Below are 11,277 nucleotides of genomic sequence, written 5' to 3' on the forward strand. Positions count from 1 at the left end.
CATCTGTTGTACCTATACTGGCAAGAGAAACGTATTCTATCTCGTTGCCAGTTTTAAGTTTGGAAGGTTGCTGTGAAATGGTCTTGGTGTCACCAGCACACCTAGTGGTGATCTGGGGTTACATAGGTTCCTTCATGTAATTCCTGGTTTCCAATTAGAACAGAAACCATGTACTTTTGATAATATTAATTACACTTTTTTTAAAAAATTTTAAGCTAAAGAAGATGCTCAGTCTAGATTTTATCTTTACTTGAAAAAGTGCACTTGTTATTTAATAGAGAAATATTTCTTCATTTCTTACCATTTGAATATCTACCTTTCAACCCTTAAGGTACTTATCACCAACTAGCTCCCTGTATGAAAACCAGGCTTTTTAGTTCTGCTTCATATGTGATGATAAACATTTACATAGTACTTACCTTTGCCAGGCATTGTTCTAGGCACTTCTAAGCACGCATATTCACTCTCCATTTCTCCTAACAGCCCTGTGGAGGTTGGTAATATTATCATCCCATTTTATGGATGAGGAATGTGGGTTAAGGGATTTGCCCACAAATGACATGGCAAGTAACAGCCATGTTTTTTAGAATGGCAATAAATGGCCAGTAAAATAATACTGATTTTAAAATTCTGTATGTGTATGAGTACTGAATTTTCAGTGACTATGCCTTACAGTATTTATAAACCTTGAGTTCTTTTTCTCCCAGAAGACTGTTTATGCATCGATTATAAAAGGTGAGGGATTTGGAAACTATTAAAATATTCAGCCCCTTTCATTAGCAGCTGAAAAGATATTTATAAATGTCTTTTAATAACTTGCTATTAAGAAATATGGTCAACTAAGGCCTTTGTGTATATTCTAGATAGTGCACACTTGTAGTTTAAAGAATATTCTTTGGGGCGCCTGGGTGGCGCAGTCGGTTAAGCGTCCGACTTCAGCCAGGTCACGATCTCGCGGTCTGTGAGTTCGAGCCCCGCATCAGGCTCTGGGCTGATGGCTCAGAGCCTGGAGCCTGTTTCCGATTCTGTGTCTCCCTCTCTCTCTGCCCCTCCCCTGTTCATGCTCTGTCTCTCTCTGTCCCAAAAATAAATAAACGTTGAAAAAAAAAAATTAAAAAAAAAAAAAAAAAAGAATATTCTTTGAATATCAGGTGGTGTGTTTAGATTGAAATTTAAAGAAACAATTCATTACAGTTCAATGTGACTTTTTAAAAAGACATTTTAAAGACTAATGGATCATTCATATGTCTTTCAGCAAGGTGAAAAAATTATTCAAGAATTTTTATCCAAGGTGAAGCAAGTGCCTTTTACTGAAATGTCAGAAGAAAACATCACAAAAAAGTTAAAACAGCTGAAAGCTGAGGTAATAGCAAAGAATAATAGTTTTGTAAATGAAATCATTTCACGAATCAAAGTTACTACATGAGGAAATCCCATCAAAGGAACGAAGATAATATTGATAAGCTATGGTCTGTAATACTTTTGTATTGTTTTTATACTAACCCTTTTTTTCATAGTGTTGGCAATTTGATGCCCATGGGATATCACCTTAATAAAATATTTAGTAATACTTTGAGTACAATTTCAAAGATCTTTATTTTGAAGAATGAGAGCTGTAACTGAGGAATACATAAATGGACATGGGCAATAGTAGTCAGTGTGTGGAGTTTTATAAATAAAATCATGTAGTTTGTGAAATTTGATATGTGTTATATTTCTTTGTAATAAGACTTTCTATTTAAACATTTATTTATGTTTTTGAGAGAAAGAGTGAGAGTGTGGGGGGGTCAGAGAGAGAGAGACCCAAGTAGGCTCCACACTGTCAGCGCAGAGCCCCACACAGGGCTTGAACTCACAAACTGTGAGATCATGACCTGAGCCAAGATCAAGAGTCTGATGTTTAACCAACTGAGTCACACAGGCGCCCCTGTAATAGGACTTCTATATGTGTTTATTCCCAAATGGTATGGAAGAAACAAGTAGCACCCAAAGACTTTGTAAAAGTAAAGGATCTTCAAATTAGAAGGAACCATGGAAATTATTTCCATTGATTCCCCAGAGTGTCTGTTTGTTGGCAGGAGCTAGGGTAGCTGGATACACATTAGCCAAGGAATTTGTTACAAATTCCTTATTTCCTTATTTTACAGGAAAGAGATGGAGTGGTTAAGAGTTAGTGGCTAGCTTGCTGAATATGGGTGGGGGGATGGGAGGACCATCTTTTCAATAAATAGTGATTGGATGATGGGGTATCCATATAAAGAACAAAGTGAAACTGGATCCCTGCTCCATATATGAAAATAAACTCCAGTGAATTTTTTTATTTAAATGTACAAGCAAAACTGCAAAGCTTTTAGTGTTTAGTTTTGTAGTTCTACAGAAAATAATACAGGGAAGTATATTTTCATGATCTTGGCTTTGGGAAAGATTTCTTAAGTTACAACACCACCCACTCAGCTGTATTGAAACTAAGCACTTTTTTTCATTAAAAGTCATCACAAAGTGAAAAGACTTAGATCCATGATGGGAGAATATGTTGGTACTACATAAGATATCAAAAGATTTATTACCAGAATATATAAAGCACTACTATACGGTTACTAAGAACATGAGCACTTAAGAGTCTTATTACAGAGTCGGTCGTGCAGGAGCCATCGCTCAGGGGCAGGTCCGGCCTTGGGGCTGGCAGGCTGAGTGGAAGAAAGATGGCAGCAGCAGTGGTGGCTGGTGGGGCCCCTGGGCTGCCGGGTCCAGTGGCACATGGATTGAAGGAGGCATTGGTGGCTACGCTCACCTGGATCCTATCCCCAGTGCAGGAGGTGCAGTTTAAGTTGCTCGAGATGACAGGGATAGCATAAGCATGGTCACCTGCAAAGGTTGCTCCTCAAGGATTCAGACACATCATGTGTCAGGCACTGAGCTGAGTGGAAGGCGGCCACACTTGGAAAAAAGCCGGTGGTGGAGTTTTCTTTTTTTCCTTTTAGCTGTGGTTTTTGTGGTTCTTACCAACCCCCTGAGGTAAGGGGGGCTTCTTCAGAGCTCTACTCAGAACTACCTCCTTTCCCAACCAAATTCTATTCGCAGTTCTCCCTAGTAGTGGTTTCCATGACTATCAAAGCACTGCCAAGTCTCCTGTCTCTCTAGTAGACACTTAAGATGGTAGTGTATGTTTCTTAACTTATCCTTTGTCCTCCGTGCTCTCCTGTGGATCTTTCCTGCTAAGCCAGGTTTTAGATGGATAATGTTTTTGCACAGTGGGATGAAAGAGAAAGGGGAACAAGGATAATGAGAGAGAGGAGCAAAAGACTAAAACACCAGAGAATGAGTTAGGGAAGGAGGGCAAAAGCTTTCTTAGAAAGAAGTCCGAGGATACCATTTTGGACTGGATAAAGGTATACTCAAGAACCTACAGTCAGGGTGAAAACCCAGATTGACAGAATGGGTCTGTCTTACTTCACCTAAAAATGTCTTAATACATCTCAATAACAAAAAGATAATCCAGTTAAAAGCCAAAGGATCTGAAGAGATATTTTTTCCAACTAAGTTACGCACATGGCCAATAAGCACATGAAAAGATGCAGGGTATCATCAGAAAAATGCAAATCAAAGCCACAGTGAGCTACCACTTCCCACCCATTAGGATAGCTAAATCAAAAGTCATATAGCACACTTTGATGAGGGAGTGGAATTCTCACACACTGAGAAAGTGTAAATGGTGCGGTCCCTTTGGAAAACAGTCTGGCATTTTCTCAGAGTTACCGTATGACTCAGCATTTTAACATCCCTAGGTATATATACAATAGAAATAAACATGTCCACACAAAAACTTGTACACAGAGTTTATTAGCAGGGATTGTTCATAATAGCCAAAAAGTAGAAGCACCCCAATTAGCCAGGGCCAATGGATGAATTAATAAACATAAAAAATGTGGGATATCTATACAGTGGAATATTATTTGGCCATAAAAGGAATGAAAGTGATACATGTTACAACTTGGATGAGCCTTGGATGGATATGAGTTGATGAAGCCAGGCACAAGAGTTTATGTATTACATCATTCCATTCATATGAATGTAGAATACCACGGAAAGAGGGGTTTAAGTTACACAGGGCTGGTGCGCAGAAAATGGGTAGCTAGGGAGGTAATACGATAGCTAAAGGGTATAGTTTCCTTTTGAAGTGAAAATGTTCTACAATTGGTGGTGGTTGCACATATCTGACTATACCAAAAGCCATTGAATCATATACTTCAAATGGGTGCATTGTATGCTTTGTGAATTTTACCTCCATAAAACTTGGTTTAAAGAAAATCCAGACACTTCACCCAAGAGAAATATAAATGGTCCATACATGAAAGGTTCTTCATTCACCATGTAGAAAAATGAAAACTGTATTCCCCCTTCCTCTCTACCAGATTGACAGTCATTCAAAGTGTGACAGTGCCAACTGTTGGTGAGGATGTGGGACAACGCTGCTGGTGGGAATAATTCTCTAGTACAGCTGAAAATATGCATGTGACCCAGCAGTTCTCCTCCTAGGTGAATACTCTAGAAATGCTTGTGCGTGTACTACGATGAGTATACAAGAATGTTTGTGATGGACCCTAAATGGAAACAACCCAGCTATGGAAATGAGCTCTACAGCTATACAAAATAACATGGACGGAATCTTAACAGTAAGCAAAATAATGAGAGATAAGGAATAATAGTTTTTCCCCATTCATATGAAGGTGAAAAATAGGTAAAATACTGTCTATTCATAGAGGCTGAGAACATTGAATATGTAAGTCGGGAGAGTAGTTGTCTCTGGAGACCCAGGTGCCGATGGGAAGACAGCTCCTATAGGGCTTCCAGAGTGCTGTGCCGTTCTATCACCTGGGTGGTGGTTATACAGGTGCTTGCTTTAGAATTCTTGTTAAACTGCCATTATGTTTGGTGTGAGAACAAATGAAAATTTAAGGCCAGTGGGCCCTTTAAAATGCTCATTTTAATTTACCATGCTCTTTTTCATCATCGATAGTTTAGAATGAGTTCTATCAGTTTTCTTTTTTTTTTTTTTTTTCTGGATCCCAGAAGCTTAGAAAGAAGGTGAACTTAGAGGAAAAATTTAAACGTGGAAATTTTTATTGGTGACAAAAGCATTTAGTCATTTCCAAGTGGAAGACTTTTATATAATTCAAAAGCAATTTTAAAATTCTAGTGAAATATTTCACCCCCTAGTTAGCCCTGAAAGTGTTTTTAGGTTGCTACACAGAAACATGCATAAAATGGAAATCAGCCCATGGTTTTGGTTGTTAGCCCTACAAGAAATGGAGGGAGGGGGGGTGTTGATGCTACGAAAACGGAGTCTATTGAACTCTGATAAATCAGGCTGCTTTCATTTCTCTAAAAGAGATTTAGTGTTTAGTTGTAAGATGTTTTTGAAAATGAAAAACACATAATAGAGCCCTTTAAGATATTTCAGACTTAAGCTGAGCTTATTACATGAATATGCTAATGAAGCAACCAGGCCTTCAATTAGAGTCCCCTTCCTTTTGGAATGGTGGATGTAAAGCAAAAGAGAGTTGCACTTAAAATTTTTAATTGTAATGTGGTTTGGTTTTTCCTCCCTCAGACATGAACTTGGATAATACCAGAGTAAAGCCGAATATATATTTTCCAAGATTTAGAACTCAGCCATACTGTTACCAAATGAAATCTGTTGGCCACATAACCACGTTTCTGAGAAAATCCATGATTTTTGCATTTTTTAAAAGTTAGCACTAAGAATCCATCCAAGATGCAATTGTTTTTGTAATTAATTTGATTTCTTTCCCTAAAATACTGTTTTGAGGATAAAAATTGTAACAGAACAGAAGAAAGATGTTTTAGGATAGATATATTTAAAGAATAACTTTTTCCCCTTAAAATCTCAATGTTCCACATACTAAGCACATCCTGTTAGACTCCTTAAGTATTAAATGCATCTTCTATCCTTGGTCTTTCTGCATTTAGCTTTTTTGGGAAGTATGTTTTTACCCACAGCATATGGTATGAGCTGCTGATTCAGTATTGAGTAGCTCTTTTAAGCTCGTTAGCTACATTCTGTTGATCAAAATGGTGCGCCGAACAGTCAGAAGAAAAACCAGTTCCTGATCTGAAATAAATTAAACTCCGCTAATCAGCTTATGAAGAAGAAGAAATGAGTAAAGAAGATTTTGTAAGGAAATGTATCATTGCCTTCCTAGGCGGGTGTGTTTGGGTTAAGGGGGTAGGGTGTGGCTGGGGACGGGGATGAAAATGCCCAGAATGGTACGTATAGTTTTGGGCTAAAACTGGAAGTGGAGCCCAAATTAAAATAATAGTTTTCTGCCTGATGTTCTCCCCACTCCACTTTTCCTTGATAGATAGAGCTGCTGCTTTCTCTTAATTCTGCTTCAGAATTTACCCATTTTGCCTTCAGATTTCTGTGATAATTCTCTTGCTTGGGTGTCACGGAGAAAGTAGTCCCTTGTAGAAAACGTCACATTGCTGGTAGCGATGCCTCCCTTTCTCTGAAGAGGGAAATGGGGAGCCCTCGCCTTGCCTTTGACACAACAGCTTCCCCGCGTCCCTGGAAGCAGTGTTTCATGGTGTCAGACAACATTCAGAACATGGTCCAAATTCAATGTATGTTAGCATATTTTTGCTTTGGCTTGTGGTTTGTCCAACAGAAGTGCCCACACACATCTTTCATCCAGCTATGTGGGAAATTCAGCAGTGGCATGAACAGTATGAGATGTTGGACAGCCTTCACTGGACCATCGTGATCTTATTTCTAGACTTGGTGAATAGAAGACCTGCTGTTTCCTTTGGTTCACCTCAAAGAGGTAAAGAGAAACTATAAACTCCTTTAAATGGTTAAATTTAGAAGGAAGGAATATTCTGTCAGTGGACACTTAATTAGTTCTAAAGAAAGAACAATGGCAGTGAATTCCTTGGTGTTCAGAACCAACCAGTAAATGTAACTATAGCAATTAACCTGTATTATCATACTATTACTAGTGTGTTTATTTCCTAGAATTTTGGTGACACGTAACTAGCAGTTAGTTTGATTTTACAAATAGTCTTGAATGGAAGTAGTTTAAGACCAAATTAAGCATAGTTAAATCTAAGACAGTGCAACTATTTTCAGTTCAGCCGCTGATCTGAAAACTTAATATGCACTGTCCAACCAGTGAGATGTATTTTATCCATCCTCTCTTCACATAATGATCAGGACTTCCTATTTAGTATCAATTTTCATGGGATATTTTATTGTTAAACATTGTGTGGCTCAGCCAAATCAATCATGAAAGTGACCTTACACATTGAATCCTTAGTATTACAACATGGATGAACAATTTGGCCACATTGAATACTTGGTGAGTATCTGAAAAGGACAAGGTACTGTGCTGGGTTCCTCTCAAAGCTCTTAAAGGTCAACACTTCAGTCTGCGCTCCACAGAGGATGCCTAGGCTCGGAGGTATGGTGACTTGTCTCGGTCACACAGCCAGTAAGTGGCAGAGCCGGGATTTGCACCCCAGGAGTACACGTGTCTCCAAAATCTGTATTTTCCCCCTTTCCATTTAGAGCCTTAAAATATAGTTAGGAATCTGAAAGGCACACATGTGATAAATTTAATCTTTCTAAATATTATTTAGTGTCAAAATGAGTGGTGTAGGCAATGGAACAGGAGTTAAGGAAAATAGAGGGAGGTGTGGTGCAGATGTTAGGTATTTCTAATTCTGTTGTGGAAGCTGACATTCCTGTGGAAGGCTTCTCTCTGGGCTGCTGCAGACACAGCAAGAGGTGTCCAAGCACCGAGGCCCTGCTGCCCACCTGGTTTCTGGCTACTACAAGGTGACTCTCAGGGGCTTATTAACCCAAAGGATGCCGAGAAGCTAAGAAGCTACATTCTTTCAGAAGTTTACCGGTCACCAAATACTGACATCTAATCAAGTGATTGCATTGTACTCTGGACAAAAGATTGTTTAAATGAAAAGAGATGATCAGCCAGAAGCTTGCAAAATGGGAGGATGAAATGAAAAGTCAGCAGTGTTTATAGCAGGACACTGAAGCTGGTGCCCTCAAATGTTCTGATCACTTGACTTGGAGGTTATGTATGTTCCTTCTTGAGCCAGGAATGTTTTATCCCGCCTATGGGGAATAACCCTGGAGGTTCTCTCAATCACTGTGCTCTAAATATGTTCCTAGTGAGTAAACTGATGACTAAGCCTGCACAGGCCAGGACATGTGGCTGAGTTACAGTGAGCGGCAGTATGGTATATCAGGAAGGCTGTTTGGGTTGCTTAGTCCCTGCTTCACCACTTAGCTGCGTGACTTGAAACTGCCCCACCTTGGATTCCCACCCACCCCCCCCCCTTCTGTGTTTTAAGGGGTTGCATTGTTAGAGTCAAATGGCCACACCAGGGCCAGGCAGGTGCAGGGTATGGAGGGTAGCCCGGTGACGGTGAACGTCCAGTGTGAAAGCATTCAAAACTTTAGAAACACTGCTGGCCAAGAGAATATGTGTGTAGGTCTGACTTTGTCCAAGGGTCACCAGTTTGTGTCCTCTAGGGCGGTCTAGTATTTCCTGATGATATGAAATTATTTTTGCATACCTGCTAAAAAAGGACTCAAGCCTCTGTTGCAGCTTGTCTATGCTGGCATCCAAATAGCTACCCTGAGGTGGTCCTTGTCCTCGTCCTTCTCTCTCTAAGCACCACGCTTCTAATCTAGCTGGCCATTCTCTCATCAGCAATGGCACACGTGGCTGCTTTATTTTCTATGACTAGCTGTGATCTTAACATCCAAGTATGTCGAGTAGAAATATTCATTGATGATGTTTTTCCCTGAAACTCTTCTGGAGGTCCCTTCACTAGAATCAGACACAAAGAAAAAAGACCCAGTGAATTCTAAGCAGGTAGAATGAGGGAGGATGTCTGGTTACCTGTGAAAGGAAAGGCGAGGTGTCTGGATCAAAACAGCACCTCCAAGTCTCCATGAGCTTAAGTCCAGGCTTTGGGGAGAGTGGGGGGTGAGGAGATAAAGCAGGCTGTAACCTTTGGAATTGGCTCTGACTTAAGTAACCTTCATGATTGAAAAATAGTAGTTTGAGGGGTGTGTGGTCGCTCAGTTGGTTAAGCGTCTGACTTCCCCTCAGGTCATGATCTGACAGTTCATGTGTTTGAGCCCCACGTCGGGCTCTGCTGACAGCAAGACGCCTGCTTTGGATTCTATGTCTGCCTCTCTCTCTTTCTCCCACTTTTTCTCAAAAATAAATTTAAAAAAACATTAAAAAAAATAAGGAAAAATAGTAGCTTGAAGCAAATCCAGACACCAATCAGCTGGGCGACAGGAATCCCTGGAAGGGTGGACCTGCTGAGTCTGAGTATAGTGGAGGAGTATGGGTTTCAATTAATAATAGCAACAAAGAAAAAGAAGCAAGGCGGCTTGGATTATCAACTCTGGAGACATCAAGACTCAATTTTAAAAAAGTAAATATGATAGAATACTGCCCACTTCAACTATGAATTTTGCTCAGTTATAATAAGCAATTTAAGAAAAATAGTAAAAAAAAAAAAAAAACATATATTTTAAGAGCATAAATCCGCCACGCTTTCTGTAAGATAATGTCTAAAGTTGCAAAATAAAGAAGTAGCAGTGTAAGCATGTTATTATAAAATGTGGAGACAAATGCCACCAGATTCCAGGAGCTGAGAGTGGCTACCTCTGGACAATGAACAGGGCAGTACTGAGAAAGGGACTGCAGTTTTCTATTATAAACCTTATGATAATACAATTTCTTTTTTAAAAACTATGTAGTTTTTAAAACTTTTAAAACTATAAAGTTTAAAAACTTTCTTTCATGTAAAAGAAATTCAGAGGTAGGAAGTCTAGGTAAATGTAGGTGGCTCTGCGGACATCAGGGACCCTGGATCCCTTGAGCTTGTTTCTCCGCCGTGTGCAGCTTCTCTTCTCAAGGTCCCCTCATGGCCCAAGATACGACCAGGGCTCCAGCCATTGCACCCACATTTCAAGCAGCAGGAAGGAAGAGCTTGTAAGGATGTTCTTCCTAGCTTTAAGGAAACATGGAATTTGTACGCATTGCTTTCACTAGCATCTTCTCGGCTGGAACTGAGTCGCATGCCCATGCTGAGGGAGCTGGGAAATGCCGTCTTTTAGCTGTTCGCCCCCCCCAAAGGGCAATTGAGCAAAATTCATTCTGTAAAGTGCATTTTGGGCATGGCAAGGGATTTTTAATTTGGTGTTTATGTTTCTGCTTCTGCCCACCATCTTCGTAGCCCCACCTTTAATATTTATTTCCTCTCAAAGCATCATTTGGCTTCAGTTCTTTCCTTCTCTTTCCCATGTAATAACTTCTTTGGACTCCACTCTGTTCCGTAATCCTGTTTCCACTGAATCCAACTAACCTACAAACTCAGGACTTTGTCTGTCTTGACCCCAGTTCTGAACACAGTAGGCATAGAGTACGTTTTTAGGAAACACCTATGCACGGAGTATGAACTCTGGGGGGACCTGGATTATTATTGACACCTTTGAGCCTGGACTCTGGCGTGCCCCAGTGTATATACCTCACCCTCTGGGCTGTCATGAAGGGTTGTGGAGGACTTGGACATCGGCTTGGCTGGAACAAAATGACCCTGCACAGAACAGACTGGTAGAGTGTTGAAGCCAGCATGCAGAGTTGGGGTGATGGGCCCTGGGTCTCATGGCAGGTTGGTGGCAGAGCTTCCTGGATGGTGGGCCTCCTGACCCTTAGGCGGCGCCTCCCACCACAGAACTCCATCAAACACTGAATTCAAGGCAAAGCCTCATCCCACGGGGTCACTAAGAAGACAGAAATGGATAATACATTTTTACGTATTCAGAAATTGTTTCTCTCCTCCCCTCATCTTGGGATTGATTAAGTTAGCTGGAAATAATGCACCTGGACTGATTTTTGAGCACCAGGTTTAAGTGGTAATTACTGTTCTTATACCTTGTTTATAGACTTTTGGAAGACGATAATACTTATTAAGATGATCCTTTTCTCTCCCACACACCCCCACCAGTTTTTCGCTTGGTGTAGAGAACTGAGGAGCCAGAACATAAATGAGCTGGAAGAAAGAACAGTTTCTTTTTTCTAGGAGTTGTGTCATATTTCTAAAGGGCAGTGCTGTAAATACCGTCCTCCCCTTGGGGAAGAAATCGTGCTTCAAGGACACCTAACCGGAGAGCAAATTCCAGGGGAAGAATGGCTGGTTTGGGATTTACAC

General features: G+C 40.4%; 1 protein-coding gene across 1 annotated transcript in view; it reads left to right on the plus strand.

The window, feature by feature from the left end:
• Positions 1–1,703, plus strand: part of MSH2 (mutS homolog 2) — an 82,696-nt gene extending 80,993 nt beyond the window's left edge. Inside the window, exon 16 of the mRNA XM_030310559.1 lies at positions 1,256–1,703. Within this exon, the coding sequence (XP_030166419.1) occupies positions 1,256–1,426 (171 nt within the window). The 3' untranslated portion in view covers positions 1,427–1,703. The remainder of the gene's footprint in view (positions 1–1,255) is intronic.
• Positions 1,704–11,277: the final 9,574 nt, after the last annotated feature.

Source organism: Lynx canadensis, chromosome A3 (genome assembly GCF_007474595.2).
Source record: "Lynx canadensis isolate LIC74 chromosome A3, mLynCan4.pri.v2, whole genome shotgun sequence".
In the NCBI taxonomy this organism is placed as follows: domain Eukaryota; kingdom Metazoa; phylum Chordata; class Mammalia; order Carnivora; family Felidae; genus Lynx; species Lynx canadensis.